General features: G+C 54.8%; 1 protein-coding gene across 7 annotated transcripts; it reads right to left on the bottom strand.

Annotated features, from left to right (window-relative positions):
* Positions 1-5,652: 5,652 nt before the first annotated feature.
* TNNT2 (troponin T type 2 (cardiac)) lies at positions 5,653-20,338 on the bottom strand. 7 transcript variants are annotated; one of them, XM_014946317.1, is made up of 19 exons: positions 20,198-20,333; positions 17,755-17,802; positions 16,779-16,789; positions 16,637-16,654; positions 15,474-15,503; positions 14,662-14,718; positions 14,065-14,097; positions 13,511-13,546; positions 13,211-13,232; positions 12,191-12,251; positions 11,944-12,060; positions 11,538-11,561; positions 9,371-9,424; positions 9,124-9,234; positions 8,636-8,745; positions 8,082-8,172; positions 7,506-7,546; positions 6,582-6,587; positions 5,653-5,942 (listed from the first exon to the last, which is right to left on the bottom strand). In XM_014946317.1, the coding sequence occupies exons 2-19, from the start codon at positions 17,790-17,792 to the stop codon at positions 5,894-5,896; spliced, it is 909 nt and encodes a 302-aa protein (XP_014801803.1). In that variant the 5' UTR covers positions 17,793-17,802; positions 20,198-20,333; the 3' UTR covers positions 5,653-5,893. The 7 variants fall into 7 exon arrangements, with proteins under 7 accessions (XP_014801803.1, XP_014801809.1, XP_014801806.1 ...); XM_014946323.1 differs by lacking the exon at positions 13,511-13,546 and having other exon boundaries at positions 20,198-20,338; XM_014946320.1 differs by lacking the exons at positions 8,082-8,172; positions 8,636-8,745; positions 9,124-9,234; positions 9,371-9,424 and adding exons at positions 10,195-10,285; positions 10,749-10,858; positions 11,237-11,347 and having other exon boundaries at positions 11,484-11,561; positions 20,198-20,335.
* Between the last annotated feature and the right edge of the window lie 810 nt (positions 20,339-21,148).

Raw genomic sequence — 21,148 nt, 5'->3', positions numbered from 1 at the left:
CAGGCATTTCCATCTCTTTCAGTTTCCAACAGGCCCAGTTAATGCTTATCTGGAACAGGGCACATACCCTGTGCTGGGTTCATGCAGTGAGAGTACAGGGTGCAGTACTTGGCCAAGGTGACAGCGCTTGGTGAACAAAATCACACCCTTCCTTAAATGTGCTCATGACTGGGTCTTTGGCTGTTGACAGACTTAGAACCTGAGTGCTGCCACCTGAGAGAAAAAAAACCTAAAATTCAGTTGCATCCACATCCCCTTTGGAACACCCCACCTACTTCTCCGATGAGGCTCGTTCAGCGCACTCAGGCTCCTCTGGTCCAGCTCTTCACTGCCAAGAGAGCTGTTGAGACCTCTGCTTCCTCCACCAGAGCACAGACTCAGCCCACTATAAAGGAATGATACCCTAAAGTGCATCCCCTGCTGTTGGGTGCCCATGTCCTGGGACAGACCCTTCACCAGGCCCACCTGCCATGGCTGCTCTTTTCCCTCCCTCTGGAATTGGGCTGTGGGATCTGGCACAGCAGGTTCTGACTGTGTGTGTGAGGACCTGAGATGGTGTCTGCGTGTGTGCACATGTGTCTAGGATTCTCTGTGTGTGTGCATTGGTGGGCAAGGGAGCACACAGCCCCCTTCACCTGTGGGAGCAAGATGGTGTTATCAGGAGAGTAGCAGAGACAGGGATATTCTGAAGGTATCTGACCTCAGCTGCAAATGTGAGGCTCTGAGACCTAACTCCTGGGGGTTTGCCCAGAGATGATACCATGGGAGATACCCTAAAGGCTTTAAAACAAAACAAAACAAAAGCCAAATATCTTTGCCTTTGTTTGCAGCTTGCTGTTTGCTGCAGAGCTCCATGTACCAGCTAAGCAGGGGTGAGCTTGGTCTCCACGTGCCCTTTGGAGGTGAGATGGGTCAGGTTCCAGGCACTGAGGCTGATGGTGGGGTGCAGGAGCAGGACCAACTCCCTCCAGTCCTCCCCTCCTGCCTCAGATCTGTGCCATCCCCTGCCCTGGGCACTGCCTGTGACTGACAGAGCCACCTCCTGCAGCCATGACAGCAGCTTCGGTGCTCGGCACCACTCCCGGTCAGGGCACACAGTGCACCACCACCTTTACCAGTCATGAACCTTATGGACCCACTGATGGTCAAATGGCTGATCCCTGCTCCTGTAGGGTCTCAGCCTCCCAGTGCTCCTGCCACTGGTTGCTGCCCTGCACCGAAGAAGAATGTAGTTTACATTTAGGACTTCAACTGAAACCTGGGCATGAGAGCACATGCAAAAACAATGATTCAGACATCATCAGGAAGCTTATTTTCCTTCCACTAAATGCCAATAAAATGCCTCTTCCAGACAAGAGCTAAAGCCTCTTCCCTTCCATCCCAGAGCATTGCTGCCTGCTTTGTCAGCGGGACTCGTCTCACGGACATGGGTCATTGCGTAGATGCTAAACTGTGCTTGCGCTGCACTAAAGACTTCATTGATGATTTAGCACATCTGTGGAATCAGCATAAACCAGGGGTGACTTTAACCCATTAAAGACGATTAATTGGTTCCTGGGAATTAGCTACAATAAGCAGTGATTTACAGGGCTAAGATATTAAGTGAAACTTAAGGTTTTATAAGGCATTTAAAAATAATCGTAAAAAAACTTGCTAACGTCAGGTGCTCGCACGAACAAATGGACTTGCCCTGTAGGGGAGTGTGCAGAGGAGAGCCATCTCACAGCAACATGTGGCTTGGGACTCTGGAGATGAGAGCTCCAGGTCTGGAAGATGTTTCAAAATTCAACATTTACATCCTTTTTCTCTCTCTTAAAACACAGCCTGTTGTTAGACCTGCAAAAATCAGAGGTTGTACTGCTTCATTTTCTGTAGTTCTGTGCTGGCATTTGGCCTTGGCTTGAACTCAAGGTTGGGCACCCTAATACTTCTGGGGACACTGCCACCATGGATCAGTGTGTCATGGCCACCCTGCACCTCAGTCTAAGGTTCATGGATGGTGAAAGCGGTGAACCCCACACCACGGTCCAAAGGACAGTCAATGCCCACTCCCCACAGCCATGGCATCCAATACCATCTTCTCCATGCTCTACAGAGCTGTGCCACCCTTGAACACCTGGGAAACCACTGGAAAAATATGCTCCCTGCTGGACCGTGCCTGGGCAGTGGGGACTCTGTGTGCCAGCCAGAATCCACCATCGGCACAGGAATTAATTGGTGTGTCGTATCCTGCTGGTGCCGGCATCACCCCTCCTGCCCCAGAAGACTCAAGTCCCCTGTCCTGAACCAGTGGGCATGGGCTCACCCAGGGAGCAAAGCAGGAGGTGCAGAGCAGCTCTGTCCTCCTGACACACACCTCACCACTCTCTCCACTGGGCCTGCCTGTCTCTCCTCCACACACTGCTCTTGCTCTAGGCCATGGGGCCTACGGTGTTCCATAGACCATGGGGCCACCTCAATTTTAGTGTTGTGCCTGTTGGGGGAAGCAAAGCTCCAACACCTCCAAGGTGTGGGTGAGGGGATCCTTCACCACATGCCCCAGCTGAGAGCGATAGGCTCCACATCCCCATCTGGTGAGACACGCTGGGGCCTGGAAATATTTCAGCTTCAAGAGCTGCCACTCCAGTGCTCCACAGGTCCTTGTGGAGCACTGCAGCTACACCACAGACCATATTGCATGACCCTGCCTCCTTGGGACATGCATTGGCCAGGTGGCCCCTGGACAGCAATCCCAGAATCTCCTGTGCTGTCTGGACCATGTGTGGCTAACGTGACCTGATCAAAGACATGAGCAGGCTGTCCCTATTTGTAGCTGCAGTGGCAAGACCAGGCTCTGCAGTATCTGTGATTCAGCAGATAGACAGTGGTAATGTCCTGGGTCTTAAGCAGGTAAAGAAGAGCATGAGGATGCCTTACACACAGCTCTGGTTCAGCACAACCACAGCCCAAAACATCAGCTCAACATTTTACCAGCACCTTCTGGGTAACAAATGCATCTTCTTTTGCATCCATTCTACCATGTGGGGATACTGATACCCTGGGGAGCACCTTGCCATGGGTTTGCATCGACAGACCATGAGGTGCACATGCTTGTAAGACCTGGGCACAGGTCTACTGTGGTTTGGGCTCACACAGTAATGTCAGGACACTGCTGCTGAACACCAGAACACAAGACTTTGTACCCTGGGATGGCAGCAGTCACTGGACCTTTGAACTCTGGACAGGACAGTGGGTATGGCAGAGGCCTTCCGTGCCACACTGTGCTATAGGACAATGCATCCACCAGCACACATGCTTCTGCCACCTGCCATCATCTCTGTAGAGCAGGCAAGAGGACCCTGATGTTCCTGCACTGCACAGATGGCATGGGACCCAACCTGATCCCTGTCCGGTGCTTGGACGATACCCCAGAACTACACCTGAGTGGACACTGGTCTCATGGGCTGTGCTCCAAAGTGTGGCTGCACCAGGTGCTCCTCAAAGGACCACAACATGGAGGATGTTTGCATGCTGTGGCAGAAAGTTCTGTTCCTCTGCAATGTGCTAGAAAATGCTACACCTCTTAGCTCCTGGGAAGACATCGTGCTAGGGAAGGACAGTGGTCTCTGCCCCTCATACCGTGCTCCTGAGGACTCTGGTGCTTTGATCTGGAATCCAGAGGTTCTTCTGCCCATAAGGACATTGAGACCACAGAGAGGTGCTGCAAATCTCCACAAGGACATGGCACTGCGAGGTTGTTAGCACCCTGCATAACCCTCCAAAACCTGCTGCCAGGGGTCCCTCACTCTGCAGAGCACTGCAGCAGCGTGGCCAGCCCCTGGCCAGCCCCATCCCCTTCCAAAATGCATGCAACGCACAGCAGGATGGGGGACACCATGTCAGAGCTGCTCACCAGCCCTGCACCACGCTCCAGCAAACCTTGGCACAACGTACCGCGCCATCGCAATCATCACGCAGCCCCATGCAACACTTGGGGTGATGCCAGCACCCCGTAAGACCCCGCAGAAGGTCCCAGAGCACTCTGCCACGTCTCAGGGGATTCCTGCAGCCAGCAGACGCCCACTCACCACGGAAAGCCAGGGACACGGGTGGGAGAGGGCGCTGGGGAGGGTCGGTGTCAGGGCTGGGTGCTGACTCGGCTCTTCTGGCACGGCTGTGGCACCGGGCGCCGGGCGGGGAGGGAGGGCGCAGGTTTCGGGCCCGGCGCGCAGGGCAGGGGCTGGCGGGGGGCCAGCGCGCTGCCGAGACAGGCAGCGCTGTGGGAAGCAGGGAGTGCCTCGTACCCCCACCCTGGGCGCTGCCAGCCCCGCAGGGACGGGCAGAGCGGCTGCAGTGCCTCTCTGCGGCAGCGGGCACCGGCACCGGCACCGGCAGGGCCCTGCCTTTGCCTGCCAGGAAGGTTCTGAGGGTGGACTTTCAGAGTCTGGAAAAGGGGGATATCTTTTTTCCAAGCCACATGGACCTTTCTGCCATGAACACCTCTCTCTCTCCCAGGGCCATGCATCAAGCAGGGTGGAAATATCACTTGCCAGAGCTTCACTCAGCCACTCTCTGGGTATTCCATGTCCCAGCACTTCCCCCCTCCCGAGCTCTCCCCTTTTATCCCAGTAAGGGATCAGGTTCATCCCTCCACACCTGGTTTTTGAGGAGGAGGGTGATAGGGGGCTGGTTACCCTCCACTTGCTGCCTCACTGAAGCTGAGGCTTCCCAGAGCCTTGTTCCCCAAAACCTGATGGTGTGTGTTGAAGTAGGCAAAACACACCGTCATCCAACAGGCAGGACAAGGGACAAACCTGCAGGATGGAGAGGACAGGCAGCCCCAGCAAGAGGGGAGGCAAAATGTCTTGCCAAGAGACAAGAAGCCTTTGAAGATCTACCACCCTGTGCATCCATCCCCTCCCCACTGCTCTGGAAAATGCCTCACAGGTGCTGTTTAACAACATCAAGGGACAGCTTGCCCCATGGTCATTCAAGCCCAGTGTCTTCTGCTGGCTCACAGTCCAGATCCATGCACCAGGAACACTCAGGATTATGCAGCTGATGTGCCCCTGTGGGCATTGCATGTGGGAGCGCACTACAGAGATGCCTACAGCTAGATGAAAGAGGTCTGCACCCCTGAAAAGACAGATAAATGGTCTCTCCACACTTATTCATCTCAAGTCTTCGTTGAATGCTCTCAAAAACATGGAGAGAAGGTAAATGCAGTTGGTCTGGGCCCTTTAAGAAGAGGTAGACATAGGAATGAAAATTGCCTGGAAGCAAGGTTTGTGTCTAATCCATGGACCAAGACACTTGGAAGCTGTGCCCCTATCCCTGCTGTCCCACAGGTCCAACCCTGACACAGAGAGGAACGAGAGGGTCTCTGGTACAGCAAAAGCAGGCACTACAGTGGCCATAACTAGGATTGCCCCAGACTGCAGCAGGAAAAGCAGGTCAGACCACTGAGGTCTGTTACAAAACCTCCTGGGGACTGCAGGTGTGAGATGCTGTGAGGCAAGGGGACATGTTATTCAGGAGGTCCTGTATGGTTGCTGCGTCCTCTTGCACCCCAGGGAGCGGGTGTGTGAAGGCGCCTGCTCAGTTGAGCTCTGCTGAGACTGTCCTGTGCCTGTCTCCTCTGGGCTTGGAGATGCAGGATGGAGACAACACCCGCACCCCCTCACGGTTCTCTTTATTTACAGACACAACATCAGCTGAGGGTGTGGAGACGGCACCTTGCAAAGCATCTGCCCACCCAGACAGCGCTCTGCCGGCAACAAGGTCTTTACAAGCTCCATGCGGTGGGAGGGTGGGTGGGCGCGCGGTGCGGGCTCCACAGCACGGGGAAGCCAGCTGGCCAACCAAAAGGCAATACACCTCTCTGTGGCTGAGCCTCCTGGGCCTTCTGAGTCATCTATTTCCACCGGCCACCCACCATGGTCTTCCCACGGGCAGCCTTTGACCTGGAAGGGAAGCAAAGAAGCACGTGCAAAAAGGCAATAGTGATCGTGAAAAGAAGGACAAGGTGGGTCTATCAGTGGTCCTGCAAAGAGGACCGAGCCATCTCTGGTTGATGCTCACTGCCCTGTGGGGAAGGTCTTCAGTGGCCCCAGGTAAAACCTTGAGACCTGAGCCAGTCTATGCATTTTGGGACTATTGGAACAAGCTCATGCATTTTGCTGGGTGTTTCTAAGGAGCCCCAATTCCCTTTCCATGCTTTTCCCTCCAAAGGATCCTTTAGAGAAGAATCAACAAATTGGGTCTCTGACTGTGGCGGGATAACAACGGCTGCAAGATCCTTCTCCCACAAACCAGAAGCTGTGAAGCTGTTAGCCATGACCCATCACATCATTCTGCTTAACCAGAATCAGGGTTACAGGCACTGCTCTGGGTGTGGATCAGCAGAGAGGAAGAGGAGGAGGCTGGGGTGGACAGTGAAGGACATTTCTGGCATGTCACTCCGAGTTGCCAACGCAGCTTTGGCTGCCAATCCCTGGCAATGCCTCCTCCCTCAGCCCTACCACTGGCCTGACGGACCCCGGCATCCATGCAGTACACGTGCAGTGGGGGACACACAGCACTTGGAAAACACACATACTCACCCTTTGCTGCAGTAACAGGCCATGTTGGGGCAGAAGAGAAGAGAGATTTGGTGTAAGCGGGTGGGAGATGCTGCTACCTGACACACTGGGCAGGCTGAGCTCCTCATGGGAGACAGCAGGGTGGCATGGGGATGCAAGAGCAGCATGGTGCTCCCAAAAATGGGGGTTAACTACCCATTTCCATCCTCCTATGAAAGGTCCCCCAGTCCTGTGCAGGGGACATCGGCACGGGGACAGGTTCCCCTGACTTTGCAGGGCTACACAACTCCCACAGCCTGTGAGATCTCCCCTCCTGCACAAGCTGGGATCTCCAGCACCTTCTCTGAAATGCCGGCCAGAGACACTGCAGGGATGGGGGCAGCTGGAGGCTGGCAGGACCCCACAGGACACAAGGGTCCATATGCAGAGGTGGGCCCATCTGGGGTCTCTGGGGCAGGGGGAAGCTGCTGGAGGTGGGAGGCAATGGGGGTCTGTCAATGGGGCAGAGCAACATGATCTGAAGTCCTAGGGCCAGAGCTGGGATCTCCAGCACCTTCTCTGAAATGCTGGCCAGAGACACTGCAGGGATGGGGACAGCTGGAGGCTGGCAGGACCCCGCAGGACACAAGGGTCCACATGCAGAGATGGGCCCATCTGGGGTCTCTGGGGCTGGGGGAAGCTGCTGGAGGTGGGAGGCAATGGAGGTCTGTCAATGGGGGCAGAGCAGCATGGTCTGAAGTCCCAGGGCCAGGCCTGCAGGTCCATGAACACCAGATACCAGTGGGACCAGGAGCAGGAGTGGGAAGGACAGAAGGTGGCTCTGTGAGGGTGCAAGAGAGCCAGGAGGTACACAGGGAGGGAATTGGGGCCAGAGGAGCTGGGAGATGGAAGGGCAGGAGAAGTCAAGGAAGGATGCTCAGCCTGCCCGGGGAGGTGGTCACTTACACTTTCTGGTGGTCACTAACGCGGTTTCGGAGGACATTGATCTGCAAGAGATATACAGGTAGATGGTGAGGCCTGGCAAGATGCCCCACACCCGGCTGGGGACGAGGGTTGGGGCGAAGGTCCATCACTGCTCTTTCTTCCCCAGCGGTTCTTGTGTGGGGTTTAGCACTGTGCTGTGATGTGCACGCTGGGAAGCCTGTTGTGGTGCAATGTGCATGACCCCAGGAGCTGGGAGGTCACAAGGGCCACCACACAGCCCCTTTCACCAGCTGCCACATCCCCCAGCATTTCATAGCTGTGTGCTGAGCCTTGCCAGGGTGGCCACAACTGCTGGGGGGGTTGGTTTGATTCTGGCTCCTCTCCAAAAGGGAGACAGAAGTGGCTTTGCTTTCAGAGGTGCCTCTTGGGTGTTTGTCACCCCGCGCACAAGGTGGACAGAGTCCTTTTCTGAAGCACCCAACTGTCCTGCTACCACACCGTCACCCACACAACCCACCTCCTCTCTCAGTTGGGGAGCAGCAGGAGCGGGCAGGGACACAGAGGGAGAACAAGCTCATGGAGGACCTCACAGCTCACCTCGTATTTCTGCCGCTTGAATTTTTCCTGCAGGTCAAATTTCTCAGCCTCCAGATCGCGGATGGTTTGCCATAGCTCCTTGGCCTTTTCCCTGCGGGAAGAGCCACTGGAGTCAGTGCAGGAGAGGGATGTGGCTGACAGGGAGCTCATTGCAGGGGACAGGGCAGTGACGCCACCATCTTGCCTGCTCCCCTAGGACAGGCCTCTGCAGGCTCCATGCCCAGCCGGAGATGTGTTGGCCAGGAGGTGAAGCCAGTCCCATGCGTGGACCATGGGTGAGGTGGGGGACATGGGGACATGCGTGTCCCACGCGTGTGAGCGTGGCTCCCTCTGATGGCCGGCGCTGTCAGCAGCACCTGGTGGTGGTGGCCTAGCAGAGCCACGGAGCCCACGTCCCTGGTGGAGTGTCCCAGCCCATCACCCAGCTGTGCCATCACCTTCTTGTCTGGGCTGCAAGCCACAGGCAGCCCCCCCTTGCCCAGGATCCTACCCCAGGAGATGGGACCCATAGCAGACCCCCTGTCCTGGAGGTCCCTCCTGCGGCCTGTGCTCACCTCAGCTTGTCTTCATTGAGGTGATCGATGTTCAGCGGCTTCCGCCGTTCGCTGAGGATCTTCTTCTTCTTTTCCCGCTCTGTTTGCCTCTTCCCACCCTTTTTCTCTGACTGAGAAAACCATCAGTCCATTAGAGAGATGGAAATCTTTTGCTCTACCCATAGCCCCAACTCTGTCCCAAATGACCTTCGCTTCTGGAACTCCAGAAGCATGTGAAAGAAAAGAAATTTTGGTAATAGTGGACAAGACACACCCTGAAGGCAAGGCTGAACCTCCCCTGACCAGCATGTGCAAAGCAAAGCTCTCAGCTCACTTTGGCCCTCTGACCACTGCTGTGACCCAGCTGTGGTGGCCTGTGTTCTTCTGCTTGTAGAAATCAGTCTACCAGCAGTGAGAACATGCATGGCCCTGTGGGGCCAGCCAGCATGCTCAAGCCATTCCTAGGAGCAACACTGGCTTCGCTGCAACCACACAGGGTAGAATCACACCTTCTGCATGTAGCCTCCAAAATGCAGCATGTTGGAGAAAGCTTTCTTCTTCCGCGCTTCCTCCTCAGCCTTCTTCCGTGCCTCCTCTTCCTCTTTGCGGGCTCTTTCTTCCTGCCAGGGTCAGAAGTGTGTCAGGAACGGATGGATGGAGACCTCATGGAACACACAGCTCATGCTGCCAGGTGCTCCACAGTTGGGCTTGTCCTACCCAAGACCACCCGAGCCCCCATCCCCGGAGGAGACTCACGGCCATGCGGGCTTGGCGCTCCTTCTCCCGCTCGCTGCGAATCCGCTGCTGCTCACCTGCAGGTCCATGAACACCAGATACCAGTGGGACCAGGAGCAGGAGTGGGAAGGACAGAAGGTGGCTCTGTGAGGGTGCAAGAGAGCCAGGAGGTACACAGGGAGGGAATTGGGGCCAGAGGAGCTGGGAGATGGAAGGGCAGGAGAAGTCAAGGAAGGATGCTCAGCCTGCCCGGGGAGGTGGTCACTTACACTTTCTGGTGGTCACTAACGCGGTTTCGGAGGACATTGATCTGCAAGAGAAACACAGGTAGATGGTGAGACCTGGCAAGATGCCCCACACCCGGCTGGGGACGAGGGTTGGGGCGAAGGTTCATCACTGCTCTCTCTTCCCCAGCGATTCTTTTGTGGGGTTTAGCACTGTGCTGTGATGTGCACGCTGGGAAGCCTGTTGTGGTGCAATGTGCATGACCCCAGGAGCTGGGAGGTCACAAGGGCCACCACACAGCCCCTTTCACCAGCTGCCACATCCCCCAGCATTTCATAGCTGTGTGCTGAGCCTTGCCAGGGTGGCCACAACTGCTGGGGGGGTTGGTTTGATTCTGGCTCCTCTCCAAAAGGGAGACAGAAGTGGCTTTGCTTTCAGAGGTGCCTCTTGGGTGTTTGTCACCCCGCGCACAAGGTGGACAGAGTCCTTTTCTGAAGCACCCAACTGTCCTGCTACCACACCGTCACCCACACAACCCACCTCCTCTCTCAGTTGGGGAGCAGCAGGAGCGGGCAGGGACACAGAGGGAGAACAAGCTCATGGAGGACCTCACAGCTCACCTCGTATTTCTGCCGCTTGAATTTTTCCTGCAGGTCAAATTTCTCAGCCTCCAGATCGCGGATGGTTTGCCATAGCTCCTTGGCCTTTTCCCTGCGGGAAGAGCCACTGGAGTCAGTGCAGGAGAGGGATGTGGCTGACAGGGAGCTCATTGCAGGGGACAGGGCAGTGACACCACCATCTTGCCTGCTCCCCTAGGACAGGCCTCTGCAGGCTCCATGCCCAGCCGGAGATGTGTTGGCCAGGAGGTGAAGCCAGTCCCATGCGTGGACCATGGGTGAGGTGGGGGACATGGGGACATGCGTGTCCCACGCGTGTGAGCGTGGCTCCCTCTGATGGCCGGCGCTGTCAGCAGCACCTGGTGGTGGTGGCCTAGCAGAGCCACGGAGCCCACGTCCCTGGTGGAGTGTCCCAGCCCATCACCCAGCTGTGCCATCACCTTCTTGTCTGGGCTGCAAGCCACAGGCAGCCCCCTCTTGCCCAGGATCCTACCCCAGGAGATGGGACCCATAGCAGACCCCCTGTCCTGGAGGTCCCTCCTGCGGCCTGTGCTCACCTCAGCTTGTCTTCATTGAGGTGATCGATGTTCAGCGGCTTCCGCCGTTCGCTGAGGATCTTCTTCTTCTTTTCCCGCTCTGTTTGCCTCTTCCCACCCTTTTTCTCTGACTGAGAAAACCATCAGTCCATTAGAGAGATGGAAATCTTTTGCTCTACCCATAGCCCCAACTCTGTCCCAAATGACCTTCGCTTCTGGAACTCCAGAAGCATGTGAAAGAAAAGAAATTTTGGTAATAGTGGACAAGACACACCCTGAAGGCAAGGCTAAACCTCCCCTGACCAGCATGTGCAAAGCAAAGCTCTCAGCTCACTTTGGCCCTCTGACCACTGCTGTGACCCAGCTGTGGTGGCCTGTGTTCTTCTGCTTGTAGAAATCAGTCTACCAGCAGTGAGAACATGCATGGCCCTGTGGGGCCAGCCAGCACGCTCAAGCCATTCCTAGGAGCAACACTGGCTTCGCTGCAACCACACAGGGTAGAATCACACCTTCTGCATGTAGCCTCCAAAATGCAGCATGTTGGAGAAAGCTTTCTTCTTCCGCGCTTCCTCCTCAGCCTTCTTCCGTGCCTCCTCTTCCTCTTTGCGGGCTCTTTCTTCCTGCCAGGGTCAGAAGTGTGTCAGGAACGGATGGATGGAGACCTCATGGAACACACAGCTCATGCTGCCAGGTGCTCCACAGTTGGGCTTGTCCTACCCAAGACCACCCGAGCCCCCATCCCCGGAGGAGACTCACGGCCATGCGGGCTTGGCGCTCCTTCTCCCGCTCGCTGCGAATCCGCTGCTGCTCTGCCCTCTCCGCTCGCCGCCGTTCCTGCAGAAGGAGAGGACATTGGCTCGGACACCCCAGGGAATCTGCATCCTCTCTCTGTCCCTGGGGACACATCCCTGACCCCAAAAGCCCTGAGAGCCCCAAGGGCAGATCTGCAGCTCTCATGTCTCCCAGGGGAGCACACACAGCAGTGACCATGGGGGAAGATGCATCCCCATTAGGGGATCCTGCAGCATCACAGCAGCCAGGCCAGGGGCTTCCAAGGCACTTGGGTACAAAATCTGGCTCAAATCCCAGACTCTGTCTTGCAGGGACATGGGATGTCTCATGTCTTCTTGTTGGGACTGCGGGGAAGGGATGGCGGCTGTTGGCCTGCAGGAGAGAGGGTGGCCATAGCAATAGAGGGAGAGGGCTGCAGACGTACAATCCTGTCCTTGAGGGAGATGAGCTCCTCTTCCTCCTTCTTCCTGCTCTCAAAGTGGGCTTCAATGAGGGCCTGCAGTTCGTTCAGGTCCTTCTCCATGCGCTTGCGGTGAATGTCCTGCACCAGACAGAAGCAGCAGTGATGGTTCTACACTCCCAGGAGTGAAGTCCTCCAGGAGCTGCTGGGCTGTAGAGGAGTGATCCGAGGGGAACACCTGGTGGGAGTTGACTTTGGGTGCACTACTCACATCAAAATCCAGTCTCTCGCCATCTGGGATTTTGGGAGGCACCAGGTTTGGCATGAAGACCCTGCAACCAAAAGTGAGCAGGAAGATGGTGAGCCTGCAGCAGATACCTTGGATGTGCCTTTCATCCATCATTGATCTACCCAGCCCTCCTCTCTGAGCCTCACAGTCCCCAGGGATGCAGAGTGAGCACATTTTGCAGCTTGCTGGAGGTTGCCAGCTGGACAGCCTCAGAGGAAGACCTCTGGCATTCCTGGGAAGCACTCCAAGGCACCCATATGGCTGGAATAACTCCGCAAGCTGCAGACAACTTGGCCATGACCCTTTGCCAGGCACCCTGGGGCTGGCAGCCACTCCTGTGCTCACCCAAAAGAGCACAGAGGAGCCATGTATTCCAGTGTGACCTGGCACAGGGAGCTGGAAACCATCCCTTCATCCTCTGTGAGCTTGAAGGAGGGCAGGAGATGCTCAGTAGGGGCACATAAAGACACAAAGGGATGAGGGGATCGCGGCTGAGGACAGATCTGCCTTCCAAACTAGAGCATCCCAGTGCTCCATGAGGACCCACAGGTTTCTGGCAATGGTTCATGACCCTGCTCCTTCAGGTAGGAGCTCCTATCCTGGGGATGCTGGTACTCCAATGCCTGCCTGATGCCAACCGCGGCCAGGAGCGTACTAGAGAATCAAGACCCTGGCTGTGCCATGGACCATGTACCCCAGGCTGGTGTGCACACAGATTTTTAGCAGCTGTAGGGCCACAGGGCAGCTGGGCTTTCCCAGGGAACACACAAAATGCTTCAAAACTGCCAAAATACCTCATTCTTGGTATTCTCTTTGGATTCCATGTTTACCTGCCTGTTTCTCTCCCTTTTTCTCTCCATGTGCCAGCCCACACCCTGGTTTTGAGGCCTCGCTGTCTCCTGTCCTTTATGGATCATGGTGCTAAGCCCATCACATGGAGCCTGTGTCCTGGCACGGCTCCTCAGTCAGACCCTGCCCCAGAGAAAATACACCAACACTTACTTGGGCTTTGGCTTTGATTCACCTGCAGGTCCCCAGGAGCAGGAGACAAAGACAAGGTTAGTGTCAGAGAGGCATTTGATTTCACACCTTGATCCAAACCCCACAGCACTGAGATGAGCTACCCCTCTCCCCCAGGCTGCACCATGGATCATCCTCCAGCAGTGAGGTGTCCATCCATGTGCCAACACCTGAGACACATGTTGATGCTCCTGGCTGAGTAGTAGGGCATTTGGCACCACCTCAGACAGGCAAAGGGAACGTCCCTCCCTCCCCAGAGAGGAACAAGGATGGATACTTCACCTTCTCCAGGCTCTTGCTCTCGGTCCCCCTCTCCCCCTGTGGAAAACACAGAGCTTTGGCTCCTGGAGGCCAGCCCTGCTGTGCACTGTGCCCATGGACACAGCAGGGTGGTTCAGACAGGCTCTTTCCCCCTGCCCTCTGTTTATCCCCACTGCAAAACCCAGATTCATCCCTCTGGGATGAATGGGGAGAGAGCAGGTCCCTCATGGACATCCTTCACCCACAGACAGACCAGGAAAGCCCCAGGTCCTCTCCAGGAGGAACCCAGACAAGCTTTGCAAGAGCACAGGCTGGGAAAGCAATAGTACTATCCTCTCCTCTATTTTTGGTGAATTTCTTACCTAGGCAGCACAAAGCCATCCCTCCTGCAGGCCTCCTGCTGCCCCAGACCTGGCAGAGGAGGGGGTCAGGGTAGCTTTGCCCCATTTACCACAGATTCTGTCTCTTCAGCAGAAAATTAATTCAACACCAAAACCCCCAGTGGGGCCAGTGTTTGGAGGACTGGAATCAGGACTGAAATGACCAAAATTTCCCCTCCTCCATTTCTGCTGTACCTTCTCCTGGTGCTTTCGTTTCCTCTTCTTGTTCTGTTTCAAAAGCAATGGGGAGAACATGAGCACCCTTGGGTGAAGGCAGCCACATCCCCCAGCACAGTGGGGTCCCAGCACCCTAATGCCAGGCTGGGATCTCACTCTGCCCCACCAGCTGTGACAGCACAGGGACACATATCAGGCAACCCAGTCTGCTCCGAAGAGTTCTCATGAAGTCCAATGATCTTTGGATGGTGAGACATGGCAGAGCATAACCCCAGCTCTGGAAATTCTCCCTCTAAGTCTACGGGGACCTCTTGGTGGAACAGGCTTAACTCATTTTTGGCATTATTTCAGGGTGCTGGACACAAACTGATCAGCAGCCAGCAGAAACCACGATTATCCTCATAGTTGCAGGGCCAAGGCACTTGATAGATCAGGAAAGGGCAGCTCGGTTTTGATACCTCCTTTCTGGAAACCACAGCTACTGGAGAGAACCACCTCTCTGTGCTGCTGGCCCATTGTCACACGGGGACATCCCAGACCCTGCCTGGCACCCCACTGAAGCACAGCATGGCTCCAGCCAAGCCATAGGAGCTCTCTGGAAAAGTCACCACATACCTTCTGCCTTGGTTTCTTCGGTCTCCTCCTCCGCCTCCTCTACCTGTTCTTCCTGACCTGTGGAATAACAGGCAGCGTGAGTCCAGCAGCCACCTCTCCCACTGACTCCCTATGGACCCCGATATCGGGAGAACTGTGACATGGAGACAGCCCAGAGAGAGACCCAGAGAAGACACAACCGAAGGAGAAAGAAGAGTTCAGACAGTAAAGGGCTTCGCTCTAACCTTTACCCAAGGGCTGCTCTCTGTGCTTGGGCAGGGCAAAAAGAATAAAATTAAAGGATTTATAGCCACCTCCTGTTTTTTTCCCTCATTCCCTCTCATGCTATCATGCTCTTATACCCCAGGATCAGGGGGGGTGATTTCTATTGCTCTCCTCTTGACAGTGAAGAACAAGACTGGCCGCATTAGAGAATGTGCCCTCAGCACCTTCACGATCTTATTTATGACACTGTTGGAGCATTTTTCCACTGGAGGGAGCAGTATCCCCACAAGAGTCCTCCATTGGAGTCAGAGCGATGCTGGGGACCACAGGTCCTGGGAAGACTTGTGGTCCCACAGCAAGAGATAAGGAAAGAAAAAGAAGATAGTAAACCAAGAGCACACTTGGTTGATAGATGTAGGAGACACATTCACAGACACAGGAGCAGATGCTCACAGCACAGCAGGGCAGGAGTGCAAGAAGCAAGAGAGAGAAGTGGAAGAATGAAAGAAAACCATTTCCCAACCAGGGAGAGGCAAAAGACACACCGACCCACGACATAGTCACAGCAGCAGTGGAGAGATGAAATTAAAAAAAGGTGCAATAACTACCGTCTTCTTCCTCTATCCATTCTTCCTCTTCTGAGCCGGGGAGGAGGGAAAGGAATAAGTGCAGAGGTTAGTTGGACGCCATGAAGCTGTGGAGTGTAGCTATGGCATGGATGAGGACTCTAGCACGGCAGTGGTTTCCCCCTTGTGCCTCTCTGTGCTTTTAGTGTTCGGGAGGTTTTGCCGTGCAGCAGCCCAGGCTGCCTGGCAGAGCCCCAAGGCATCAAGAGTCTTCAGCAAAACCCAGCTCCCAAGCCCAGCCCCAAATGCACAGCCCAAATGTGTCCCAGAGCAGCTCCATCGTGGGGTTTGCTTCTTCATAGAATTATAGAATTGCCTGGGTTGGAAGGGACCTTTCAGATCATCGAGTCCAACCATTAACCCAGCACTGCCCAAACCCCCACTGACCCATGTCCCTCAGCACCACGTCTGCCTGGCTTTTAAATACCTCCAAGGATGGTGACTCCACCACTGCCCTGGGCAGCCTGTTCCAAGGCTTGACAACCCTTTCTGTGAAGAAATTTTTCCAAATATCCATCCTGAACCTTCCTGACACAACTTGACTCCATTTCCTCTCGTCCTATCAGCTGTTCCTTGGGAGAAGAGACCGATCCCCCCTGGCTACACCCTCTTTTCAGGGAGTTGGAGAGAGCGAGAAGGTCTCCCCTCAGCCTCCTTTTCTCCAGCTCCACCCAGAACTCCAGAACACCCCCAGCTCCCTCAGCCTCTCCTCACAAGACTTGTGCTCCAGACCCCTCACCAGCTCTGTTCCCCTTCTCTGGACATGCTCCAGCATCTCATTGTCTTTCTTCATTGGACTGAGGCAGCTGGAGGTTTGTGATTGAGCATCATTAATATACATTCAGCTGAGGCTCCAGCTGCTATTGCATTATTGACTCACATCTTTGTCAACACCCAAATCTAGCTTTTCCACCCGTTTTGAGTCAAGGAATCACTCTGACGTAAGACATCACAAGAAAATTCAGTCTGGTTTTGATCCTACTGGTGTTCCAGATGGAATAATCTGGAATACAGTTTCATCTGCCTTTTCTGGTTATGATTTGCCCATTGCAGTCAAGGAGCTTACCACCACAACCCACCCAAGCAAAACACTGAACCAACAGTACTTGTCTCTTGGTCCTTGCAACTGGCAGTGAAACACCTACCTTCTTCCACATACTCCTCTTCACAGAGCACATGTGCGCACGGCAGAGAGGGAAGGGAAAGAAGACACAGGTTATTGAAGTTTCTCTGGTCATTTCTTAGATTCACTCTTGGGGCAGCTGCAGATGCTCCATGTCCTCTTACCTTCCTGCTCCCTGCAAAGCACAACACACATTTGTGGAGTTACCAAGACCTCCTACAACGGGCGTCCATCAGTGAGGCCAAAGGGGAATCTGACATTTCCTCAAGGCTGGCTCCCCTTTTCATAGGAAAGGGCAATGACTGCCGGGCAGGTTGCTGCGTGGTGGGCTGTCAGGTGGCAGCGGGGACAGGACAAGACCCAGGTCACCCTGTGAACTGGGGACAGCAGGAGCTGAAGTGCTCAACTGACACTTCAACAGTGTCAGAGCACAACATCATTTTGCAGCTTGAGACAATCGAGTGGCCATGGCCTGCAATGCTAGAAATGGGCATCTCACGTCCCGCCTTCTCCCCAAAGTCCTTTCCTGATCTTGAGGGCAAGGCACAGTCTGTCCTCGGGTGTTCCCTGGGGACGATGGGCACAGGGGTCAGACTGATTGCTGAGAGATGCGAGTCTGTTGTGGCATTTAAACAGAAGAGGATTCAGATCTGCATTTTATGCTAGTGGAGGAGAAGTAGGAGCTGTGTTTGGACTGATCCCTATAACCACATAGCTCAGATATTGAGCCCCTTCTCTACAGGATGCACCTCATGGTCCAGCAGCCCTCACCAGCAAAAGTCGCCCTCAAATCTGGGCCTTGGGGAGTGATGCTCTGGATGCAGCAGTAGGACCCCAGCTGCACCAGATTGATGACTCCAGCTTTTCCCAGCTCTCTCACTGATTTGGGGACTGTCCCTTGCTGTGTATAGGCTTATCCAGCTCCTAACACAGGACTTCCCACTGCTGAGGGTCTCAACATGACCATAGCAGCAGTGCAGGTGGGCGCAGGGTGAGGAAACATCAAAGCCCTTTCACACTGGGTGTTGGGGTAACGACGAGACCCAGTGCCCCTGAAGTAGCAACCCTAAGTGATGCTGTGACCCTGCGGGAAATCAGGAATAAGGAGAAAGAAAAGGTATTTAAAACCACACCACTTACTGCTCATATTCTTCGACGACCTCTTCAGAGTCCGACATGCCTGGTTATCTAGCAGAATTCAAGGCAGATTGGAAAAAGTGAGGGTTAGGAGCTGAGATAAGAACAAGCACAGCCTGTCCTCCAGCGCCCGCGACACGGGAACAGAGATGCTGCCTCTCTCCAAAGCACTTGGAGCTCTGGGCTGTCTCCAGCCAGGCTGTGACAGCGTTATCCGGGCAGAGATAAGGCTCCCCCCTCCCCTCCTGGTCCAGTATCACAGCTCACCCCAAATAGGAGACAGGCGATTAGACAGAGCCTCATGCCACACTGATAACTGCTGTCAGGAGCCACGTCCAGGACACGCAGCTCCCGTCACCGCAGCCATTGTCGGGGTGCTGCGATTGCTCAGGGCACGGGAAAATAACCCAACACTCAACTTGTTTTTCTTCCTGACTATTCTTAGCTCGGTTGGGATGTAGAAACTTACAGGGACATCCTGTTATCTCAAATTTACAGCCCTGCACAAGCCACGGCATGAGATCTTGGTGAGACCTCCCACCCCAGCCCTCCAAACACAGAGCGTGCTCGGGAAAGGGGTGATCTGGGCTCAGCAGGAGCATTTCTCTCCTGGTCCTGGCCCTGGGACTGAGGTTAGCTAAAAGGAATAAATCACAGCCTCACTTAGCAACAGGTCTAATAACTCTACAGAAACAGCTCATCTCCCCAGCACACCCATCTCCCTCCTAGCCATGGCCACGAGGGCTTTACTCATCGTCCCACCTCATCTGTTTCCACCCTATGCTCTGCACAGACAAGCCCCATGAGCAGCCCCAGCCCTGGGCATCCCGGAGCAGCCCTGAGCATCAGTCCAAGCCCCTGCACAGCCTGTCCACCACTCGCATTCGTGCCAGATCCCAGCAAAGCTGAGATGTGGCAGGAGAACTCAAGGCATCTCTAGAAATAACCCCCATGTGCTAAACCACCTGTTCCCAGAGCAGACCCGCTTCACTTCTGCTGCTGCCGGGGTCTGGGAACAACTGGTCCTGGCTACATCTGTTGGGCATTTATTACCCAGGATGGGTAGGACAGGCTTCAGGATCGCTTATTCAAGATGCTGAATGCAGGACTGGAATCCACAGGCATGGGAAAGATGTGTTACAGGAGGGGTTCCTCTGCATACCTGTGTGCTCCCGGGGGGTTGTCAAATCTCACTTCTCAGCAATGACTCAGAAGGTGCTTTTTGGAGACAAATGAAGTCAGAACTCAGCCCCGTCTGCCTCGGGTTCACCACCTGCTTCTGCCGTCATCGTTCCCTTCCCTCTGATGCATCCAGGGCTTGGCCCTAAGCACACCCCTCCAGCACCATCCCATCAATCTCTGCTCCCCATCAAACATCAATTCCTGGTCATACTTTTCCTACAGGTTTGTCATGGTCCTGCTACCCCCAGAGTTTGGCCAAATCATTTATGTGGCCTCTGAGCACCCAAGATTTCATGTGATCCTCTCATGACACAAGAGTGGAGACTCCCTCCTGGCCATGACAGTGTAAATACGCATTTGTGAAAACCTATTTCTACGTTTCCTTTCACCTCCTCTCTCATACATCACTAGATCCCACAGAGAATTTGCCAAGGAACATCAACAAAACCAGGACTGTTAAGTGAGTACACAAGAAAAACTAATGTTACACCAGAAAGTAGCTCTAGGAGATATTTATCCATCCTTTGCACAGAAACAGATAAACCTTTCCATTAAAGCTTTGAAATCTTGTTTTGAAAGAATTATGAGAACCCAGTAGACATAGAGTTAAATAGGAAACATTGCACATGTTATTGAAAAAATCTCCAATCATTCGCTGTGGATTAAATACTCCAAATATCCCTCCCGCTCCTTAAAATCCGTCTCTGGGTGCCCCTCTAGGGCTGGCTGGTCACACCTCTGGGGCTGAGTTAATCCTCCACATTTTGCAGTCTCTGCTTTCCTCCAGGAAACCCAGACATGGAGCTCTCATTCCCAGTGCTTGCTCCAGCTTGGGTCAGATCTCTGCTCCCTTCCCACTTGGCTGGGTCAGACCATGCACAGGAGCATCCCACCTCTAACCCACCCCATGGGCTGCCAGCAAGCCAGGCTGGCCTGGCTCCCCCAGAGGCATCACATCCTTCCTGTCCCCTCCAGAGACACAGGGAATAGGGATCTGTGGGACCCCTCCAGCACCAGGGCAGCCAAAATCCTTCTCAGCCGCCTTGTCACCCATCGGGGTGGTTCAAAAGGCATTGGACAAGTTGCAAACACAACACCCTGAGGAGCATCATGATGCTTTATCCGTGGAAATGCCTTCATGGCAGAAAGACATCCCAGTGCAAGCAGCTGGGGAGGACCATTAACCCCGAGCCAAATCCCTTTTGGGTCTTAACAACTGCCCTTCCATGGAGCATCCTATGCCATGAGCGGGCACCAACCTTACCTCTGCCGTGGGGCGCCGGAGGGATGCCAGGGAGCTGAGGGGAAGCCGGCGGGCGTCTGGGAAATGCTCTTTGGGAGCAGGAGGCTTTAAGGGGGCTCCAGCGCCCACCCCGGGGCGGGCAGCGCCGGGAGGAATGTGCCCGGCGCCCAGCGAGGAATGCAACACTTGTGAGCTGCTATTTCGGCAGCCGCGGCCCTGGCCCCCTCCGCCGCTCCCCCTTCCCCCCAGGAGCCCATATAAGCCCAAGCTATTGTGTGGCTGCAGAGATTTGCTATTTTAAACCCTCCGGACTGAGATACGTGAGTGCCCGAGGGGCTGACACAAGCCAGCCAGCTGTCACTTTCTAGGGCTGGGGACACTGATAAGACAGCTCGGCCATGAGCAGAGGACGGGACCCTCCATCGCAGCCCCCGAGCAGGGCTCGCTCTGCCACTGCCCCAAGCCCGGGATGCTGCAACGAGAAGGGGAGAGAGAGAAGATGAGAGCCCTGGGGCTGTTCAGCTGTAGAAGAGCAGACTGAGATGGGATCTCATCACTGCTGAGCAATAGCTGAAGGGCGGGGAGCAAGAGGATGAGGCCAGACTCTTCCCAGTGGTGCCCGGGGACAGGACAGGGGGCAACGGGCACAAACTGGGACATGGGAAATTCCATTTCAGCTTGAGGAAAATCTCCTTTCCTGTGAGGGTGGCAGAGCCCTGGAAGAGGCTGCCCAGGGAGGTGGTGGAGTCTCCTTCTCTGGAGACATTCAAACCCGGCTGGACACATTCCTGTGCAACCTGCTCTGGGTGGACCTGCTCTGGCAGGGGGGGGTTGGACAAGATGATCTCCTTCCAACCCCTACCATTCTGTGATTCTGTGAAGAGTCTTAGACTGCTCTTATCTCTCCTCCCCAGGACACATTTATCTCGCTTTTTTGACATTCTCCACCTTGCCAGAAGAAGCAAACCGTTC

Source organism: Calidris pugnax, unplaced genomic scaffold, assembly GCF_001431845.1.
Source record: "Calidris pugnax isolate Ruff unplaced genomic scaffold, ASM143184v1 scaffold116, whole genome shotgun sequence".
Classification (NCBI taxonomy): domain Eukaryota; kingdom Metazoa; phylum Chordata; class Aves; order Charadriiformes; family Scolopacidae; genus Calidris; species Calidris pugnax.
This window is presented reverse-complemented; position numbering and strand designations above follow the sequence as displayed.

Coding starts and splice junctions, on each gene's coding strand:
- TNNT2 (XM_014946320.1), bottom strand. CDS start 17,792: ATGTCGGACTCTGAAGAGGTCGTCGAAGAATATGAGCA. Junction 11,562..11,943: donor TCTCCCTCAAGGACAGGATT/GTACGTCTGCAG, acceptor CTCCTTCTGCAG/GAACGGCGGCGAGCGGAGAG. Junction 10,286..10,748: donor CTCAATGAAGACAAGCTGAG/GTGAGCACAGGC, acceptor CTCTTCCCGCAG/GGAAAAGGCCAAGGAGCTAT.